Below are 20,234 nucleotides of genomic sequence, written 5' to 3' on the forward strand. Positions count from 1 at the left end.
AAGTGCAATATTACAGTGAGAAAAATGAAAAAGTCAACATGAAATACTTGAATTTCGACTCTGGACCAGTTTGTCCAGGAGTGGTGCCGGGCACCAGGAGCCAATTGGATCTGGGGGCGGATTCGTGCGTAAAAACCAGGTATAAAACCCACCTGTGTCCTTTGCATCCATCAGGCGACTCTCTAAGCTGTAAAGTACTCTGTGTGCACCGTCAGCTCACTCTCCTCCAACTACAACCATGCCTTCAAACACCGCAGCCAGCATGTTTGGTGGAGCCGGGGGAAGAGGCTCCAGGGCGTCCGTGTCCAGCCTGGAGGGGCTGCGTAACGTGATGCGCAACGAGCCGGACAAGGACTCCTCGCCGGCTCCCGCTCCCGCACCAGCACCTGCCGCTTCCCCAGCCCCTCCTGCAGCCCCCGCGGACGACAAGCACACACTGCGGGGTCTGAATGATCGGCTGTCCGGCTACCTGGACAGGGTGAAGCAGCTGAAGGAGGAGAACGACAATCTGGAGAAGCAGATTGATGAGATTTTGGCCAAGAGGAAGGCGCCTGAGGGACGCGACTGGGATGAGACCGAGAAACCCCTGGATGACCTCAAGAACAAGGTCTGTCATCAGATTTATTCAGAAAAACATGGAATGAAATAACTTTGGGACTTTCACATTTCACACTGCAGAATATTTATATATTTTTTCATTCATGCATTTGCTCCTAAAATATAACAAATATATTTAAATAATGAAACTAAGTCTTAAAATATTCCTGGTCATATATATCAAGCATTTTTCTCCTTAGATCAAAGACATCACCATGGACAATGCCAAGCTGCTGCTTCAGATTGACAACACCAAACTGGCCAATGATGACTTCAAGAACAAGTGAGTTTCATGCAGTCTGCACCAAAAAAAAAAAAAAAAAATTAACAAAACAAACAAAAAACATTATTTTGAAAAATGAGGCTCAGGAAATGAAACATAGTTTGGCAATATAGGCATAACCTTTATGGTTTATTCAGATGACAATTTAGATGAAAATGAAACACTCAGTCGTGTTTGTGTGGATCATTGTTGGGTTCCTCCCTCATGTTTGCAGGCTGGACGAGGAGACAAAGGCCCGCAAGGAGTTAGAAAAAGACCTGGAGATTCTGAAGAAGACCATCGAGGACACCAAGCTGAACTGCGAGCAGACGAAGAAAGAGACTGAACTGGTGAAGGACGAGCTCGCTCGCGTCAGGCAGGAACACAAGGATGTGAGGCTGGAAACCAACACACAAATCGCAGAAACACACACTTTAAGATCACCGAAAATGCATTGTGTGACATCTGAGGCGACGTTGTAACTGTGACTCTTGTAGGAGGTGGATGTCCTGCGTGAGAAGATCAAGGAGTCCGAGGTGAAGGTGGAGGTTGACTCCAAGAACTCCAACCTGAACGAGATGCTCATCAAGATCCGCGGCCAGTACGATGAACTGGCGAGGAAGAACCTGAGGGAGACTGACGAGTGGTACCAGAGCAAGGTACACACATTACCTGCAGGACTCTTGCTTCCTTTGTTTTTTCTTCTCTTTCTCTCTCCTCCCTCTCCTCACCATTTTCATCTTGTTTTTCCCTCTCCAGTTTGAAAACATCAAGGTGGTGGAGGCCCAAAACGTCGAGGTCTTGTCCTCTGGAAAGACGGAGCTCAAGGATCTGCTCAAACAGAAGCAAATTCTGGAAATTAAGATCCAGACTGTGCAGAGCACGGTAACCACACACACGTAAACACTTGTCACACTGCCATAAAATAAAACAACAAAGTGAAACTACCTGGAACCACAACCTCATTCTCAAGGCAAGTTTGGAAATGCCTTGTTTTGACACAGAAGCCCTTGTTTTTACATAATCGCACTGCAGCTTTTGCATAACTCAGTGACATCTGAGATACAGTAGGTTCACTCAGGTCTTGAGCAAAGTCCTAAAACCCCTGAAGCAAACCTTCAGGAGGTTTACAGAACAAAATATTCACCAAAATCTTTCTTTTATCATGTCAGGACTGATATAACCACCCACAGGGCTGTCAGTCGACCTGGCGTTTTCACAAGCATTCCTGACTACCCTGTCATTATACTGTAAACCTGCTGCTCTACACCAGGCAAATTCTTGACCTGTCTCACTGCAGTTTGACAAGGCGCCTGGACTTGCTCTTGCATGGGTCATGGCTCCTGAGAAGTCAGAGTGATTTTGTGTTGTTTTAAGGTCTTCTCAGGTCCCTGTGGTCTATTATCCAAGCATGAAGAGATTTCATGGTAAGATCCCAAAAAAGAACGGGAAGCCAAAAATCACCTTACGTTTTCCTTTCAGATCCGAAATCTGGAGGACACGGTGAGAAACACCGAAGTTGAGTACGGTCAACAGCTGGCCCCTCTCAACAAGGTGATACTGGACCTGGCATCAGAGCTGGAGAAGGTGAGGTCTCAGGTGGAGAACCAGGTAGAAACCAACAAGAACCTGCTGTGTGTCAAGATGAAGCTGGAGTCGGAAATCAATAGCTACCAGCAACTGATCAATGGGATGACCGCTGATGCTGAAAGGTGAGGATGGTCAGATAAACTTCAGGATGGTTGTGTATGATGTCAGAGGTTTATCCTATTTTCCTCTCTTGTCTTTTTTGTCATATAATAGAGATGGGTTGTCTCCAGTCCATAAATCAGATGAGAAGATTGACACCACTAATGCTTTTATGCTGTTTCCCAGTGTTTTCAGTCTCTCTCCACGGCTGTTAACTCTAGCATTTTCCCACCTAACTGAAAAATGTCAAACTATAAGTTCTTCAGAGGATTTAAAAGAATAGCATAAACACATCCTGAACATGGTGAACCTGTTTCCCACTCTGTACGTTAGTCTGCTTATCCTCTTCTTCCCTGACAGCATGGAGTTTTCTTTAGAGGATGCGGTGTGCAGCGGTAAGTTGTGGACCAAATCAGCAGGAGACTTAGCAGCGGTGCGTGTGGCGATCAGCTTGACCTTTAACCCTCACATCACTTCTGATTGAAGGAATAGTTATGTGAAATACGTGTGTTGGCTTTCCTACCAGGAGTTCGATGAGAAGATTGATACCACACTCGTGTCTGTATGGTAAATACAGACTTAGTGATTATTGAACATAGCCATGCTGGCTCTGTCCCTGTTTTTCTAACATGCCAGTGGAATTAATCTTCTCATCCAGCAATTCTGCATATTTCACATAATGGTGAACTGTTCCTTCACAGTTAGTCGCTTCACTAAACTGCACTAAAGCGTTGTTGTCACATTGCACCCAGTAACTGCATGCAATCACACCCAATTCTAACACTACACACTTATAATCATAAATATAATGATTTTGACAAGAAAACCAATCCAAAAACAGAAAATATCAATCATTTGTCTTGTGTTTTAAACAAACTGTGGCCACTTGTTGGCCCCAGCAGAGGCACCTGCAGCTGTAAGGAAAGCTGAAGGATGATAAAACACTGATATGAGTGAAACCTGTAAAATCGGATTCATCTTCTTGTTTCCAGATCAGCAAAAGTCTAACAACAAGGTGCCCGAGCAGCAGGAGGAAGTGAAAGAAGAAGCCCTTCTGAAGCAAGACAGCGCCCCCCCTAATGAATTCGCCCCCCTTGAGGACGCCACTGATGAAGAAGACAAACCCCTTAAAGTGGTGGAGTTAGACATCATGACCATGATAGTAGATCCTGCCGATGATGCGGCAGCTCAAAATGAGCCAAACAACGGCGCCATTAAAAAGAAAAAACCCAAGACCAAAACTAAGAAGGGTTCATCCTCTTCCTCCTCCTCATCCTCCTCCTCCTCTTCTTCCTCATCTTCCTCTTCCTCCTCTGATTCTGAGAAGGAAGGCGAAAAGCCCAAGAATGAGGGTGAAGTCGCCAAAGCTTGATCTTTAAAAGCTTTTTTTTTTTTCCTGCTCTTTCTGCCAAGTATCATATTAAACCTTCTCCTGTTGTTGCTGTCAAACCTGAAATGAGGTTTTTCAAGTGTATTTTCTCAGGCATCAGTAAATAAATACATTTGATTCCAACAGAAAATTATCTGTCGTTTTTTGGCTTTTTAACACTTGACTTTGAAAAAGCAGAAATTACGATGTGATAAAATAAAATACACATATAATTGTAGTTGTGTTTGGCAAATAAATAAATAAGGCTCCTTTTCAACAGATTGTTGTGAGGCCGTAAGCAATGATTATTTTTCATTTTCTGTTCATCTGACGATTATTTTCTCGGCCCCTTTTTGCTTTATAGAATTAAAAATGATCACATTTGAGAAACTAAAAACATCAAATGTTTGGCATTTTTGCTTGAAAAATGACTTAAAATGATCATTTTCTCTCAGTCAACAAATCAATTATTCAATAACTTGTTTTAGCCCCATTGTGTCGTATATTTATTGTCACAAAAACCAGTAAAAATTTAAGCTACCATTGCCCATCTGCAGATAACATGCCTCCCAGCAACCTGTGAGACAGAGCGAATGAGAGTTAGACAGGAAGTGAGCAGATAAGTCAAACAGCTTCTGTTAATCTGAGTATGATGCATGAGTGTAAACTTGACCAAACCTGTTGAAAGAGAAAAAGCCTGAAACATATGAAACAAATATCGATTGATAAAATAAAAAAAATGTAAAAAAAGGAAATGTTAGAGACAACAGAGACGTAACACAGTCAACACAGACACATCACTGCCAGAGAGATGCTTTTTTTGTAAGAGTGATTTATTTTTTTCAAATGACAATGGTACAGACGACATGAAAGCACAGGGAGGGAGGGAGGAAGGGGGCGATTGAAATCATCCAGTACATGTATATTGCATGGTGAGGGTTGAGGGGCAAGCAAGAGTACCAAATGGAGTAAAAGATATCGTATCAAAAATTTTTTCATATATATATTTATATAGGACTAATAATTCTCTTTAACTATGCAAAGCAAGGAATGCCCTTTTTTCCATTTATCTTGAGCCTTGGCTTTCCCTAAGTACAGCCATCATTATTATTCAAAAAAAGAAACTGGACACTGGACTGGACACATTTTTGGGGCTGGGCGGGGGCATTTCGAGGCATCCTGGAGTCCTGTCTGATGTGGCGTTGAGTCTCAGTGTGGCGCGTTTGAGCGTGTCCACGGGGGTTTGGATTTCTCTGATTGGGGGGGGGGTCAGCCTCAGCGGGAGAAGGTCTTTCCACTGAGGAGGAAAAAAAAAAAAGAAATCCAAGACTTAGATGGACATCACAACAACATCCAGCTTTATTAGCTGCTTTAACTATATCTAAAATGCTGTTTCCAGCCTTTATGCTAAGCTAACCGGCTGCTGACTGTAGCTTCATAGTTACCACACATGAGTGGTGTTAATCTTCTCATTTACCTCTTAAAAAAAAAATGTGTCAAACAGCCAACAAATGACTGTATGTTTGTTGTTTTTGGACTGCAGTTCTGAGTGCGCTGATAGCAACCGGAAAATATTGGTGAGTGAACCTGAAACTGATAATTGCAGGATATTTGTGGTATGCATTTCTCTCCAATGGGGTTTAACAGTGTGATTGACACTTCCACTCTGCTTCTATATCCTTAAGAATTTCTTTGATCTCTAGTTTGTGAAGTTTGTTTTTTTTAAACTTTTGACTCGTGACATTTTAATCCTTCTTTGAAACTCACAAAGATGGCAGCCGTGGGGGTTACCTGCTTATTCCAGTTACACATTAACTGCAGAACAAAGACTTTCTGTGCTAGGACAGTATACATTCCCCAATTATTTCAGAGAAGCTGCGAGGCTAACAGTGTGTTTGTTTCTGTTAGGAGCTTTTAGCCAAATGGAGAGCTGTTTAAATTCCTGACTCACTGCCACACACCTCAAAAACACACAATGATACAAAGCTGCGGACTGCAGTCAACCCATAAAGGCAGAAAAAAAAAACCAAAACACTTCCATCAAGAGATAATGTATCTCCAGACTGACTCTGGTTGTATTCGGCTTTGAAAACCATTCATGAATCATCTCCCACGAAGACCCTGCATGATTCATGAAAACTGCTGTGGGTCTTCATTTAAGATCTGAGCAGAGAAACAGGCAGCGAGGAGGCCTAAACATTTTGGTTAAGGATCTATACAATAAACTAAAAGTTGGAATCGAAATACTAAAATTTTTTCATGGCATGAAAAAAACAAAACAAAACACTTATTTGATTGTTGTTTCTTAACAGCACAGATGCTTATCTTGCTCTTCTTCCATCAAACAGTAAGACGAGGAGCGCAGAGGCTACTTACGAGATGGTCTTCATCTCCTTCTTCTCTGCGTCGGGCCGAGCGCGGTTCAGCACCTTGAGGAAGTCTGACGTCTTGGCCCTCATGCGTGTGTGAATGTAGGCCTGCAGCAAAGACACGTAGACATGAATGATGGAGATTCTCATCAGGTATTCACAGGTGCAAAACACCAATCATAAGTCTTCATCTTATCGTGGGCTGCATCTTAAAAGGGAGGCAAGATAATGACGGGCTCCGTTGGCTTCGACATAGTCAGATGCAGAACCTTAAACACGGTGCGGAGCAGAGACATGGGTCACATAGTGATGATATATTTTGAGAATTCCCACAATTTTCAAGCTTAGCCTAACTACACCTGGCCATAAATCCATCTCTCATGTTGCCCACACTGACTCCCCTGGTCTGGGGCAAAAGCATCCAGTTCCATTATCTGTAGTCAGGGCACCAGATGCTTACAAAACTACATAATGCCTCTGAAATGCCAAAAATTTTGTGTGTCATTTGCACACAAACGCCCACACACGGCCCTGAAAACCTGTATGATCACTGAGGGTGGTAGAACAAGTCGTCCTGAATCGGTGCCTTCCTTTGATCTCGCCTGTGACTGGACTTTATATTGAGGCGACGGCGCTTTACTACAATGAAGAATGGAACCAACTATTACAGGAGACGACTAATGACTGTAATTAAAGCAGACTTTCAGCCTGACGCCTGTTCATCTGGCGCTTTCTTAATATTGATTCAGCTATGGAGGACCTAAGAAACCAGTAACTGAGGCCAAAACTTCTCATTAGAACTTAGAGCTCAGACTAGAGCCTCAAAATATCCCTAAAAAACAAGAGCGGAAGCTATAAATACTCCAAAAACAAGCATTTCTCATGACAAGAAAAAAAAGAAAAAGTATGATTTGAATTTCAGGAAATAAATGGTTTGTTTCTGTTGTGCATTTGCTCGGCAGACTCCATTTGAAAAAGCTCATGAGTGAGTTCATTGAACCGACCTTGGAGCACTTTATGTGGTAGTGCAGGTAGTCCCTGAAGGTGTGGATGAGGTTGATGGTGTTGTCTCTGGCATTGGCATTGGTGTGACGGGGGAACAGGACTGAAAGGAAAAAAGAGTCACAACAACAATCATGTAACCGGTGCAGCTGTGCGAAAGGGGAAAAGGTAGAGGGAGATGTATGGCGGACATGTTTGAACTCGGTGGATGCTGACCGAAGGTGATGTATCCAATGTTGTCCCCGACGGCGGCGTCTGTGTCCTTCAGCTCCAGCGGCGGCTCCCTGTGGCTGAACAGCACCTGCGGGGCCGTGTGGCTGGCTCGCCGACCCTCTTTGAACTCCTACACCGAAAAAAAAAAAAAAAAAAAAAAAGAGTGAGCGTATCTTAGATTCAGAATAACAACTAGATGTCAGACATTAGAGCTTTTTTTCCACACTCAGCTACCTGTAATTAAAGTCTGAACAATATGACATTTATGTGGCATAATTCTGAGCAGGTTTTGTGCACACACTGGATAACTAAGTATACTAAAAAAAGATGACTGACTTCTACGGTCATCTGGCCTCACAAACCTGCATGAAGACTTTGCCGATGATGACGTCGTCGTCATCTTTGAATACTGTGCTGAACACAACCGTCACTCTGTCCTTCTTGGCCTCCAAATACCTGAGAAGACACAACGCAACACGCCCGACGTGTCAGAGGTTACTCACCGCCAGCGGAAAGAGGATTGACATAAAAAATGGTAACAAGACCCAACATATGTTTTCTTTGTCGTTCAGAGTAGAACCCAATGAATTTTCCCCATACTTGGAGACCTGCTCCAGCAAATTTTGTCACATATCCCAGTTTAATCTCTCTTTATATATAATAATAATATTATGTAATATCTTTTGTATAATTTTCAAAACCTTTCTTTAAACTTTTTCTGCATTTTAAAAGGTTTCTCACAACCAGACCAGAAACTAAAGCCCCATTAAGGAATTAGACTCTTTAAAAACCAAGCTCCTCCCCCTTTCCTTTATGAGACATCTGAAACTGAAAGCTGTCAAACTCTCCCCCACACGTACATGGACTCATCGTCTCTGTAGTGGACCACGGCCCTCTTCTCGCCCTCTTTGCCCTCTTCCTGGAACTTGAAGTACTTTTCAAACACTGAGGCGAAGCAGTTCCTCTTGAGCATCCCTGCCTGGTGGACAACCTCATCTTTATTGGCTGGTAGTGCGTCCAGGTCGTAGAGGAGGGACACGTTGTAGCCTGGGAGGAAGACGGAGCGATGAGGGTTACAGATTATTATCAGCTGCCATATTTACTTTCACACTTTTCTATTATAGGAGCATGTGAGCCGCCACAAACTACTCAACACTGCTCTAATACATAAATGCTCTCGAAATGAGGAACAAAGTTGACATTTAAGACTGCTTCATGGCAGCAGAACTAAGTTTTACATACTGTATCAGAGGTTCCTGTTGGTCTTAAAATCTTAAATCTGAGCTGATGTGTCTAATAGTCTCAAACCATAATTCAGAGGCTGTCACTGATTTGTAAAAAGAAGATGAGTAACTTTCTGAGAACTTACCAGACTCTGGTGAGACCAGGAAATTCCCATAGACCCTCTTGAGCAGCTGAAATTAAAAAATGTGATCTTTATTCAGATTGCACTTCTCTAAATGCAGTTTTCAAAAGAAGCACTTCACAGAAGAAGCAAGAAACAAAGCTTAAAGAAAAATGAAAAATCTCAGGTCACAGGAAAGAAAAAAAATCATTAATACAGGAAAATCTTTTCAAATATTCGGAAAATCACTTAGAATCATGTATATTATGCAAGACCAAGCTTTTAAATAGGCCTTGGTGCTGCTACTTTGATGCTAGGTCCCCAGATAGTTGAGGAGACTGATGATTTACATGCTTTTGATTGAAAAATATAGAACAGGTACTTTCAAATCCACACTTTGATTCTCAAAATTGCCAACACTCGAGTGATTTTCATAGCCTGTGGGAATCCTCCGAGACTCAGCAGGTGGTTTGAGAGAAGAGAAGAAAGGCGCATAAATGTCAACAGCAACAAAAGCAGAGAGAGAGAGCGAGAGAGAGAGCTAAACAAACTCGCCGTGCAACAAAAGACAAGATGTAGCAGGAAGGAGGTGTGTTGTCAGGAGCTAAATGAAGGGGTTACATTCATAACACAGGGGCCCCCTCTGTAATGGATACCTGTCATTGTGGAATGAGCTGAGGTCGACTATGCAAATCAAGCTGAGGAATGATGATAATGTACACGTATAGATCAGTAAACTGTAGTGTACTATGTTCTTCCTGATTTTAATCTGAGCAGTGTGTGAGGATAAACAAACCCTTGACACACACGCTTCAAACGCTCCAGTGCTTCCCAACTAGACTCCTCACAGGCACAGTAACTGACTGCTTGCTTATCCCTCCGCTCTGGAGTTTTTAAGGAACAATGAGGAAGTCAGCTGGACGGCAGCCAAGACGCTCATACACAGTGGCTGCTGCTCGCAGTCAGCACTTCCTCGCCTGGGGTGAGTCACACAAACTCACTTCCTGTTTCTACCAGAAGCCTCAGCAGCCGCTTTCTTCCTTACATGGCAACAAGGCTCTTTATGGTAGAGAGGTGTGTGTGTGTGTGTGTGTGTGTGTGTGTGTGTGTGCGTGTGTGTTCAGACACCAATCATGACCTCATTCAGATTTTTTTTGGGATACTTTTTAAAATAAGACTGACACCAACTTAAATGCATCCATGACTCATTAATGACAATGTTTCTGCAGCAGTTGCAGTCTTTGTTTGCAGGGTGGCTGCAGTTTTTAACGGCTCACCTGCAGCTCAAAGGAATATCACTGCTGAAATCAAAAGTAAGCCATGAAAAGCAACTGCTGACCTCTCGGAAGATCGCTGGTTTATTTTTGCACCAGAGGAACAATGTGTCAGAAAGCCACAACTGCATTTTAAACTGTTTTACACTCAAGTTTCAGAGATTTCAGGGTTTTTCCAGGACTTGCAGACACCCTGGGTTATTTTAGATGTGAATTTTGAGCAGGTGCACATGTGTTTAAGGATGTGAAAGAACTGACTGCTGGTGAGGCCCCATTTGTGTCTAGGCAGGCTCAGAGAAACATTTTCCAGACATTTTGTTTATGTTCCTCCCTCTCCCTCTTCCTCTTCATCTGTGTGTGTGTGTGTGTGTGTGTGTGTGTGTGCACGTGGTGTACCTCATCAGCTCCATGCTCCTGCAGCTCCTTGTAGAACTTCAGGGAGATGCTGACCATCACTTTGGTCTTGTCCCCATTCGGGTTGGAGATGTGGTACAAGACGCCATCGAAATCTGCAGCAGAGAGGAGCACTGGGTGATTGGTACCAGACAAACTCCTGACCCTTTACTTGCAGCTTCTGAACATAGAAAATGTGGCAATCCACTAAAATAATACTAACAACTTGATGCACTGACACATTTTGAACTTGGACGAATGCGCCACCTTTAATGAGTAACCTCAATTCATGCTGGAACATAAGATTATTTCAGTTAATTTCACATGTGAGAACTAACACTTTGTGTCATTTAGCAGCGATTACTGGCAGGGCTGAACATGTGCAACAGGTCAATTGCATCATAGGAAGGTGACTGGGAGGATGAAAGCAGAAAGAGGCACATACATGGTATTCACAGTGTTTGAAAGATATGGCACAGTTTTGATTGTCTGTTTAAGATGTTGATCAAGCAGAAATATTTGCTGTAACATGCCACAAACGTGCTGATGAGGTTGTGCTAACCCACACATAAAGCTACTGACCACAACAGCTGATACACCTCTTTCCACAAGTGTTACAAAAAGCACTAGCAGGATATTTTGCAAAATACAATAAGCTGCTGCACAAAATTACAGGAAACCACCAAAGGACAGCTGTGATGCAGGTTTCTTGATGCACAACTACCCAGCTGTCAAACACGTGAACTACTGATTTTAAAGGAATGATCTAAACTACAATGGGCACTCCACTGACAATGTGCTGCCCTCGCATAACTCAATGTATACAACCATGCTGTTTAGCAACTTGTGTGGTCAGACCTAAACAAGGGCTTTCACAGAAGCGACACACAGCATGTAGCAAGCTGTTGCATAAGATGCCATATAGTCTCACCTGCAAACGTCACATCGACGGCCTCTGGTTTGGTTCTGCAAGAAGACAAAGTTAAGATATTCATGAGGCATAAAGAGAATAGTCAAATTTGTTAAGCCCATCAATTTACATAAACAGTTATCAAAAACTGTTCTGGCATTTTATAGACCAACAGGTCAAGTAATCAGTAAAATAACTTAATAAGTGTTAGTTGCAGCTTTAAAGCTAAGACAGTCTATGTTTGTTAATATTAATCTTTATGTCCAAAACACTGGTATTTTCTACTTTTATTTAAACACCTTGACAATGTGGTCTTTTTTTAAGGAGCAAAACACTATTTGGGGGATGCACAGTAACAAATAACCCTTATCTAAGGTGGATGCTGCAGCAACTTGTCCAGGCTGCATAGTATGCCTGCTCCAGGCAGCTGCAGCTCAGCTGTGGACAGACTTGACTCAGCTTGAATACCGGAATGCGGAAGCTGGGGAGAGGGCCGATGGTTCGCTCACAAGTAGCCACTGAGCTTGCTTCTATGCAAAGCAAATAAATCAGATTTTTTTTTTTAGGTGAGACACCAAGTTCAATGTGATATAAGTATCCTTATGTTGCAAGAGAGTGGTAAATGACGGAAACGAGCGGTTTCTTTTATATTATTGTGTCTAAAACTCTTTAAAAATGTGTTTTTCGTGCGTTTTCCTGTCGTTGAAAGCTGCTTTAATACCTCTCCAGATGCGGGTGAAATGTCTTTAATAAAGAGTCGTTTGTGCTTTGACATGAATTCTTCCGTTATTTAATAAATTAGCTACAAACATTAGCTCTACTGCGCTCGGCCAGCGACTATTTACGGTTTACAATCATAAAACTATTCAAAGTATTTCCATTAATATTAGGAAGGGCATCGATTGCAAAATAAGCTGGAATGTTTTGGTATTTCATTTCCACCAGGGCAGCTTTAATTTATTGGGGTGACATTTTTTGGCACAACACCGGCCGTGCAGACACACCCCAGCTTCAGGCAAACCAGTCACAGCGGCTGGGTGAGCTAACTCACTCTGTATTTATCTTTATTTTATCCTTACCCCCAAAATAAAAGACCACCTAGCAGACGTATGCAAAGCTGTAGTCGTTGAGCAGCTGCTACATTTAATGCAGCCGTCATCTTCGGTGAAACGCTAAAGGGGAAGCTAGCTAGCGTTAGCATTGCTAGCCAGGTGTAACAATGATTTCTCACCCGTTGGATGCGCCGTCGAACTTCAACGTCAGCGTCTCCTCTATAATACGGTTATTGATTTCTAACAGGATCATCGCAGCGGGCCGCAGGTGTCGAGGAAAAGGGGGGAATGATCAGATGGAGCTATGAGGTGGGATTAACCTCTTTGTGTCAATTTCTGCAAATTTTTCCTCCCTTGACAGACTAAACCGTTTCCGTCGAGGCTTCTTCCGCCTGTCGCTTCCGCGTATTTTACACTCAGGACCCCGATAAGCAGAGGACGCCCGCGATATTGCCTGTAAGAAATTCGCAATGACAATTCTGGAGGAGTGGAATATAATATGTTTACTCAAGGTACTTTATTTGAGTATTTCCATTTTATGCTAATTTACTCCACTATAATTCAGAGGCAAATATTCAAATTTACATTACAAGATAAGCTTTTAAGGGTTGGTTGTGGGTGTTCACAAGCTTCCCCACAGTTTGTAAAATAATTAGAGTGAATCCCAAATCAGAGCAAACTGCAAACTGCAAGCAAAGCAGACACCTGCCCTGGTGCTCCAGGTCCTTAGAGGCCCCCAAAGCCAATGGTTTATCAGTTGTGTTTTAGCAATTTGATTAATTGCATTTTTTTAAATAAGGGATTATCCACAAATAAAGTGAAATAAAATTAAAGTGAATTAATTAACCTGCAACTAATTTGATAATGAATAAATTGTTAAAGTTTTTTTAAAGCTAAAATCCCAACAGGTTCCATCTTCCAAATTATAAATATTGATGGTTTTCTTCTATAATCCTTCTATAATTGTAAATTTAATATTTTGGGGTTTTGTACCATTAGTTGAACGAAGCAAAACTTTTTTTTTTTTGTATTCTTGGAATTTGTATTATTGGTTATGCAACTAATTGCCCAAAAATAAAAAATAAAAAATGGATTTGGACCATTGTCAAACTGCCTACTGAGTGTGTAAGGTTTATTCATATTAGATGTCCTGATACAGATAGATAACTGTGTTTCTCATCTGTTAAACAAGACAGAAAGACAGCAACAAAGACATATATTTGCCTTTCACATGATGAGATAAGTGGCAGTAAAACAAAATACAGGCGTCAGTCAAATTACAAGGTATGTCAAAATAATTGTGAGCAGTAGATGCTGTCAATGCGAACACAATACAGGATGTTTTTACTGACAGGTCACAGCTCATTATCCAGTAATTTTGAACTTTTCTGTTCAGTGGTTTGGGGAAAGAAGAATGTTCAAGAATGCAATAAAAGTGTTTACACCAATAATAATAATAATAATAATAATAATAATAATACTAATAATGAAAACATTAATGAAGGGACAAAGCCAGAATTCAGTCCCAACAGGTGACAGACAACAGCTCATGTATTAATGCAGTGTTCAATTTCTTATTAGTATTAGTAACATTTTTAACCTTTTTACATTTTCAGAAGAGATTTAATAATTGATTAAAAGATTAATCAACAGTATAATCAATCAATTGTTTAAGATTGAGGATGTGAGGCTTTGCTGCTTTTTTCTGTTTTAAATAAATAAAAAAAAAATCCGTATCTTTGGGTTTGTATTGTTGATTTGACAAAACAAGACATTTGAATATGAATGAATAATAAAAAATATAATTTAGGTGAAATTATCTTTGCATTTATTTGTTTTATTTGATGGATTTTTGCTGGAGCAACACAAATAAACGGTAGATCAAATGTGGCCAGTGCCGTTCAGGCTTGGTCTTATTACCCGGTGTGAGCTCTGGTAAAACTAAACCTGATCAGGTGTTCCTTCTTGTGAAGTGAAGTATATTGTGACAAGAGATTAGTGGCCATGTCAGATTCCATTCTTGATGTGAAACTGAAGGAACAGAGGGCCACAGAAAAATAACTGCCTTAAGGAAGATCTGATCTCATGTATTCAAAGCATGCCTTTGTGTGCTTTGAAGAATGAACCACTTCTCTTTGCTTCCTCCCTCCTTTGTGTTCTTCTCTCTTATGGTTATTTTCCTTGTCTTTTACTTTGAGGGACAATAATAGTGGGTCTCAGCTCAGATGCTTGCATTTCCAGTGCAGAATTCAGAGGCTGTTTTCATTTTTTATTCATGAAACAACAACATATGTATTTATATATGTGCACCAATCCAGATAGGAGCTCTGTGCAATTATTAGAAATAAAAGCTTTTCTTATTGAGGACGCCAACTGGAATTTTGCAGCACTGAGCCAAAGACTATTTCAAAGGAATCCTTCACCCAAATTACAAAATCAACAAACAAAAAAAAAGTTTATTTATCCACTTAATGCCATCTGATTATTTAACCGTGAAGATGCCACTGCTGAGGCTGTAAGATGTTAATCTGTGAGATAGCTGTCACCACTAAACAACAGAGATGAATACAATGGCATTTGTTTGTCATAGAAAATACCAAAAGTTAGAGCACTTACTATGTGGAATTGTAGATTGCAGAATAATAATATTATTGATTTCTAATAATAAATGCATTAATGTATGTGTCACTTTACTGTTGCAGTTGACAAAGCCAATATCAGAAAAGAGGAAAGATGTCATAAAATTGTATCTTGTATCCATATAGAAAACAAAACTGATAGAAAACAGAGCTGAGTGGACATTGAGGTGGTGACAGCAAATAATGTCACATTGTAAGTGCCTTGTAAAACAGTGAAACTCATAAAAAGTGCTATCTTATGGAAAGATGCGTGGATACTGTCACACTCCCAACATAAACTAAATTCCAGACATAGTTGGAAATGTGAACGGGAATCATCTCCAGTTTCCAGTGTAACATTAGATGAGATGATGGAGTTGTATACAATGTTTACAGCCTCTGACCTCGGCTCTTTTATGGAATGAAAAGGACAGTCTGTCTTTCCTCTTCATTGGAAGAGGATGAAATATAACCCTGATGCCAATCAAGCACTTCCAGAGAAGGGGACTGTATCTGAGATTCCCAAGAAGATAAGGTCTCTGCCAGGTCTGGCGTCACATCATTGTTTATATGTGCTGTTGAAAGAGAGATAAAGTACACAATCTGGTATGTTCACGAGGCGAAATTCAGATGTGGAGCAGGTGGCATAACAAACATGCAGGTCCCAGTGGTCAGAGTGGATTCCAGCTTGGTTGGATTCTTTCAGGAACTGTACGACATCTGACTTTATGTATAGTTCTAGATAATAACAATAACGCTCATGCAATTTGTGTTGTTTTGACCCTTTTTTATTTCTAATCCAAATGTTTTTTTCATGATTATTTAGTTTCAGATGTCTCATGGATAATTGTCTTCAAAGTATGGTACAAGATCAGAACAGGGATGCTGGATATGTTTGTAGAGAAATTGTATAATTCAAGTCATGAATCCTCTTCTTTTTACCTGAGACTCAAACAAAAGAGCAAGAGAGAAGAGATGCAACTATGTTTCCTTCTGTTTCATGCTGTTATTATCATCATCTTTTAGTCAGATTACTTTCCTTCTGCTCATATTTCTCACTTTTTAATAACCTCAACCATAGCAGTTACGTGTCTTCGCTCAACTGAAATATGAAGTCCCCAATTGTGTACATGTGGACACACACAAACACACACGCACACACGCACACACTGTTGACCCAGTGTTTGCCAAAGTAACCAGAAACTAAAAACAGGCCATTCTGGTTAGGGGGCTGCCCTGCTTCCTGATGGAGGCTGGCAGCGGGACAGAGCTGTCATTAGAGCTCCATTTGCTTACAGATATGTGACAGTTGTAGGAGCGATGGCAGCGATGCAACACACTGCTATGTTGATTATTGCACGTTTTACCTAACAAAACTCAAATGGAGTGATTTATGGAGACAGAGGGGAGGGAGGGAAGAGGGACTCAACTGTCATTACAGACATGGGGTTGTCATTCATCATGCATGTAACGCACATAAATACAGACTTGGCTCAACAAAACCTCAGAAATGACAGTGATCTAGTCAACTAATTGTAGAAATAAACACATACAAAATAACTCATAAAAAACAGCTCTCATTCCCCACCTTCCTCTTCCTGCTCCTCCTCATCAAGCAGGTTTAGAACGATTGCAATTTTATTCATTAATAAGAAATGAAAAAAAACGGACTTGTTTCAGAGGTTAATAGTAGACACAGTGTGGGATCAAATCGGGGGAACAACATCAGACTTTTGCAACAGCCAGAGCGAGAACATTACGGCATTTAAGTTCCAGAAAGTGTCACAGCTGACATCCTGACCAGTTGATTTGTAAATGCACCTTACAGCACACCACTGATTGCCCAATGAGTTCATCCAACGGGGTCAGACCACAGTGTGTAAGGCATCGTGTTAGCATGAGTTACAACTAGTTATTCCAAAATATGTATTTAGGACAGAAAGATACTTAGTTGAGTGTATAAATTACTTTATATGTGAAATATTGCGTATAAGGGCCATTAAGGATTATTTACTATTCTGATCATTTAGAAATCTCTTTCTTTCAGGGCTTGGGTGTTTTATTTTGGAATAAACTAATTAGAGACATACTGAGTGTGAAGTTTGTGCAAATTTTGCCTTAAAAATATATTATGGGATATATTTTCATGTTGTTTTCATTTATGTTTTTAATTGATGGGTATTTATTAGTTGTTTTGTGAATCAGTGTTGGTTGATTAGGATGAAAGTACTGTTATTTCCACGTTTTTATGGATGAATAAACTGAATCTGTAAATGTAATAATGTGTCTAACTCCTTAATGAGTGGGCCTAACTTCTATTTTAAAAAGAAATTACTCAGGTTTTTATCTCCTAATAATAAGGTTACATATTGTGATTTTATAAAGCAAATGATCACAGATATATTCAGGAAATACTATCTTCCTTTTGTCTTATGGCATCTTCTTGTTTTTTTTCAATCTTTCAATCATAAGGTGACAAGATAGGTGTTTTTCACAGCAGACATTTTGACTTGTCAGAAAAAGCAGAAAAAGCAAAGGTGTTAAATATGTGTAAATCAGGATAATGTGACCGTGAACCGGCATGAACAATAACAGGACCCCGAAGCCGAGGCAGTTAAATGAAACCCAGCCATCTTTAGTTTTTAGTCTTTTACACCTGTACTTTTCCTACTGTGATGTGCAAAAGCGTCTCAGAAAGTCCTGTTGCTGTATTTGACGACACAGATTCGTGCAGTAACATACTGAGGATGCAAGCAGGAAATTGGGTCATCTCTCCATCAAAAAACCCCATATTTTGTCACTCATAAAAGGATGTTCTTCAGCAGAACCTTGTTTGTCAAGCTGAATTTCATCTTTGAAAGCTAAGACCAAGCCACTGCAGGAGGTGAGTATCTGAACTAGTTTATTCCTATAGGTGAAAACTAGGGGGATAAATTTGTGAGTATTAAAGTGAGACTATGTAACGTTTGAAAAATGAAATAACCCAGTCTTCTTTATTCAAATAAAAAACTGAATTCATAAACAATAAAATGCAGCCTTGCTCAAGTTAAGACACTGAGTGATTTTGCTGCTGCAGTCTTACATGGTCTGGTATGACCAGCAGCTCATGATGATAAAAAATAATTCAGGATCTTTCTTTTGTTTATAATTTTGTCCAGATTTTTTTTTTTTTTAATTTTTTTTTTTTTTTACAATGTCAACACTGAACAACAAAGGAGAAAATACAGGTTTCAAATTGTACTTGCTTACTGCAACTTAAAATCTGAAACACTGTAAACATGGCAGAAGCCGAATCACTGATAGTGTACTGTTATTGACCTCTTTTCCATCCATAGTCATGGCGATCACCTATGTCTTCACTGACGATTTCTTTTACCAACTGAATGAAACCAGCTCCATCAATCAAACACTCATCATTGATCCAAAGACATTGCCATGTGAGACAAAACCACTGGAGCCTGCAGCAGCTCTGACCCTGTGTCTTGCCCTCATAGTCATCTTTTTACTGGCAATACCAGGAAACGTGTTGGTGGGGTTGGTGATCGGCACCAGCAGACAGCCCCTGACTCCATCGGATGTGTACTTGTTTCACCTGACCATAGCAGATGGTCTGATTGCCCTTACCCTCCCATTCTGGGCCGTAGCAGTGGTCAAGGGATGGCTCTTTGGAGACTTCATGTGCAAGTTTCTCAACCTCATTTTTGATGCAAACTTCTACACCAGCATCATCTTCCTGGCCTGTATCAGCATCGATCGTTACCTTGTGATTGTGCACGCCAGTGAGACTCTCAGGAGTCGGCAGAGGATGTGCAGCTGGCTCATCTGTGCAGCAGTCTGGGTCCTTGGCGGGGCCCTAAGTCTTCCTGCACTTTTCAACGAAGTTGCCAAGCTCGACAGCGACTCAGACAGGATGCTTTGCTCTGAAAACTTTGACATCGGCAGTGCCACCTCCTGGAGGTTTGCCACTCGTATATTCCGCCATATCTTTGGCTTTTTGCTCCCTCTGACTGTCATGATTACCTGCTACTGTATCACCATTGCAAGGCTGCTGCGTACTCGTGGTTTCCAGAAGCACCGGGCCATGAAGGTCATCATAGCCGTGGTGATCGCGTTTGTGCTTTGCTGGTCGCCATACCATCTAACCATGATAGCAGACACAATCCTGAGGACTGATATGCTCCCGTTTGACTGTGCTGTGAGGAGGTCAGTGAACGTGGCTTTGGTTGCAACCAACGGTGTGGCTCTGCTCCACAGCTGCATCAACCCTGTGCTCTATGCATTCGTGGGAGAGAAGTTCAGGAAAAATATGGGGCTGCTTTTACAGAGGAAACTCAGACAGGATAGGATGTCAGGGTCAAGGTACAGCAGGTCGACATCTCAGACTTCAGAAGGAAAAGGAGCTGTTCTCTGAAACCTTTTTTTTTTTTTTTTATGTACACAGTACCTTCATATTTAATAAGGCGTCTTAGTCCAGAAAGAAAGATGCTCTCTCAAATCCCACTCTTGAAAAATAAAGTTATGTACAAGGTTTAGTCTCCACATAGACTACTGTAAATTCTCCCTTCAGCCAGTGCAATAGATGATAAATTGATCTTCAAGACACAGCCAGCGTCATGGAGCTGAACAAACCAGCCAGGGAAAATGGTAGGTTACTTATGAGGTTTAAAATAAAATCAGTATAGGTCCCAAATTTCCATTTGAAATTCAATAATGTTTGATAGCCCTGTATATGATATTTCAGTATACCTACATTGCTGTCTCTTTCATTCTACCTTTGGATTATATGATACACTGCTGCCATCTATTGAGCTCACTGTCATCTACATATAGTAGGCCTATATCCACCATTGAAAACTTGTGTTTAAAGCCTTTGATTTGATCAAGTCTGTGTTTAATATATTTTCATTAAATGTTTTTGTTGCTTAAGAGTGCATCAGCCTTTGAATGGTGACATATATTGTGGATCTGTATGCTTTGTATGCAATGTATATACAGCAGACCTATGTTCTATGTCTCTGTTTATTTATATATGGTTTGAATTCATACCTGTAAAGTCTGTATATATTGCTGTCTTTCTCAGTCAAAGTAAAAAGCTTTGCAAGCTTCCCTGAAGTGATTTATTCCTGCAGATATGTGGTTGG

The 20,234-nt window shown here is 40.9% G+C and overlaps 3 protein-coding genes across 4 annotated transcripts; 2 read left to right on the forward strand and 1 right to left on the reverse strand.

Moving 5' to 3' along the window:
* The first annotated feature begins 159 nt into the window (after positions 1 to 159).
* LOC139609844 (keratin, type I cytoskeletal 18-like) lies at positions 160 to 4,071 on the forward strand. Of its 2 annotated transcripts, XM_071464840.1 has the most exons (8): positions 160 to 607; positions 798 to 880; positions 1,095 to 1,251; positions 1,357 to 1,518; positions 1,619 to 1,744; positions 2,342 to 2,571; positions 2,909 to 2,943; positions 3,541 to 4,071. In XM_071464840.1, the coding sequence occupies exons 1-8, from the start codon at positions 239 to 241 to the stop codon at positions 3,918 to 3,920; spliced, it is 1,542 nt and encodes a 513-aa protein (XP_071320941.1). In that variant the 5' UTR covers positions 160 to 238; the 3' UTR covers positions 3,921 to 4,071. The 2 variants fall into 2 exon arrangements, with proteins under 2 accessions (XP_071320941.1, XP_071320942.1); XM_071464841.1 differs by lacking the exon at positions 2,909 to 2,943.
* A 658-nt stretch (positions 4,072 to 4,729) lies between these two features.
* On the reverse strand, positions 4,730 to 12,880 carry arpc2 (actin related protein 2/3 complex, subunit 2). The gene is made up of 10 exons (XM_071464787.1): positions 12,655 to 12,880; positions 11,445 to 11,479; positions 10,517 to 10,629; positions 8,871 to 8,916; positions 8,362 to 8,548; positions 7,864 to 7,957; positions 7,505 to 7,631; positions 7,291 to 7,391; positions 6,294 to 6,394; positions 4,730 to 5,214 (listed from the first exon to the last, which is right to left on the reverse strand). The coding sequence occupies exons 1-10, from the start codon at positions 12,726 to 12,728 to the stop codon at positions 5,193 to 5,195; spliced, it is 900 nt and encodes a 299-aa protein (XP_071320888.1). The 5' UTR covers positions 12,729 to 12,880; the 3' UTR covers positions 4,730 to 5,192.
* A 4,960-nt stretch (positions 12,881 to 17,840) lies between these two features.
* On the forward strand, positions 17,841 to 20,199 carry LOC139609500 (C-X-C chemokine receptor type 2-like). Its single transcript, XM_071464194.1, has 2 exons — positions 17,841 to 17,977; positions 18,429 to 20,199. The coding sequence occupies exon 2, from the start codon at positions 18,431 to 18,433 to the stop codon at positions 19,502 to 19,504; it is 1,074 nt and encodes a 357-aa protein (XP_071320295.1). The 5' UTR covers positions 17,841 to 17,977; positions 18,429 to 18,430; the 3' UTR covers positions 19,505 to 20,199.
* The last annotated feature ends 35 nt before the right edge of the window (positions 20,200 to 20,234 follow it).

The sequence above is a fragment of the Trachinotus anak genome, unplaced genomic scaffold (genome assembly GCF_046630095.1).
Source record: "Trachinotus anak isolate AG129_WGS33_773 ecotype Australia unplaced genomic scaffold, CSIRO_AGI_Tana_v1 ptg000026l, whole genome shotgun sequence".
Classification (NCBI taxonomy): Eukaryota; Metazoa; Chordata; class Actinopteri; order Carangiformes; family Carangidae; genus Trachinotus; species Trachinotus anak.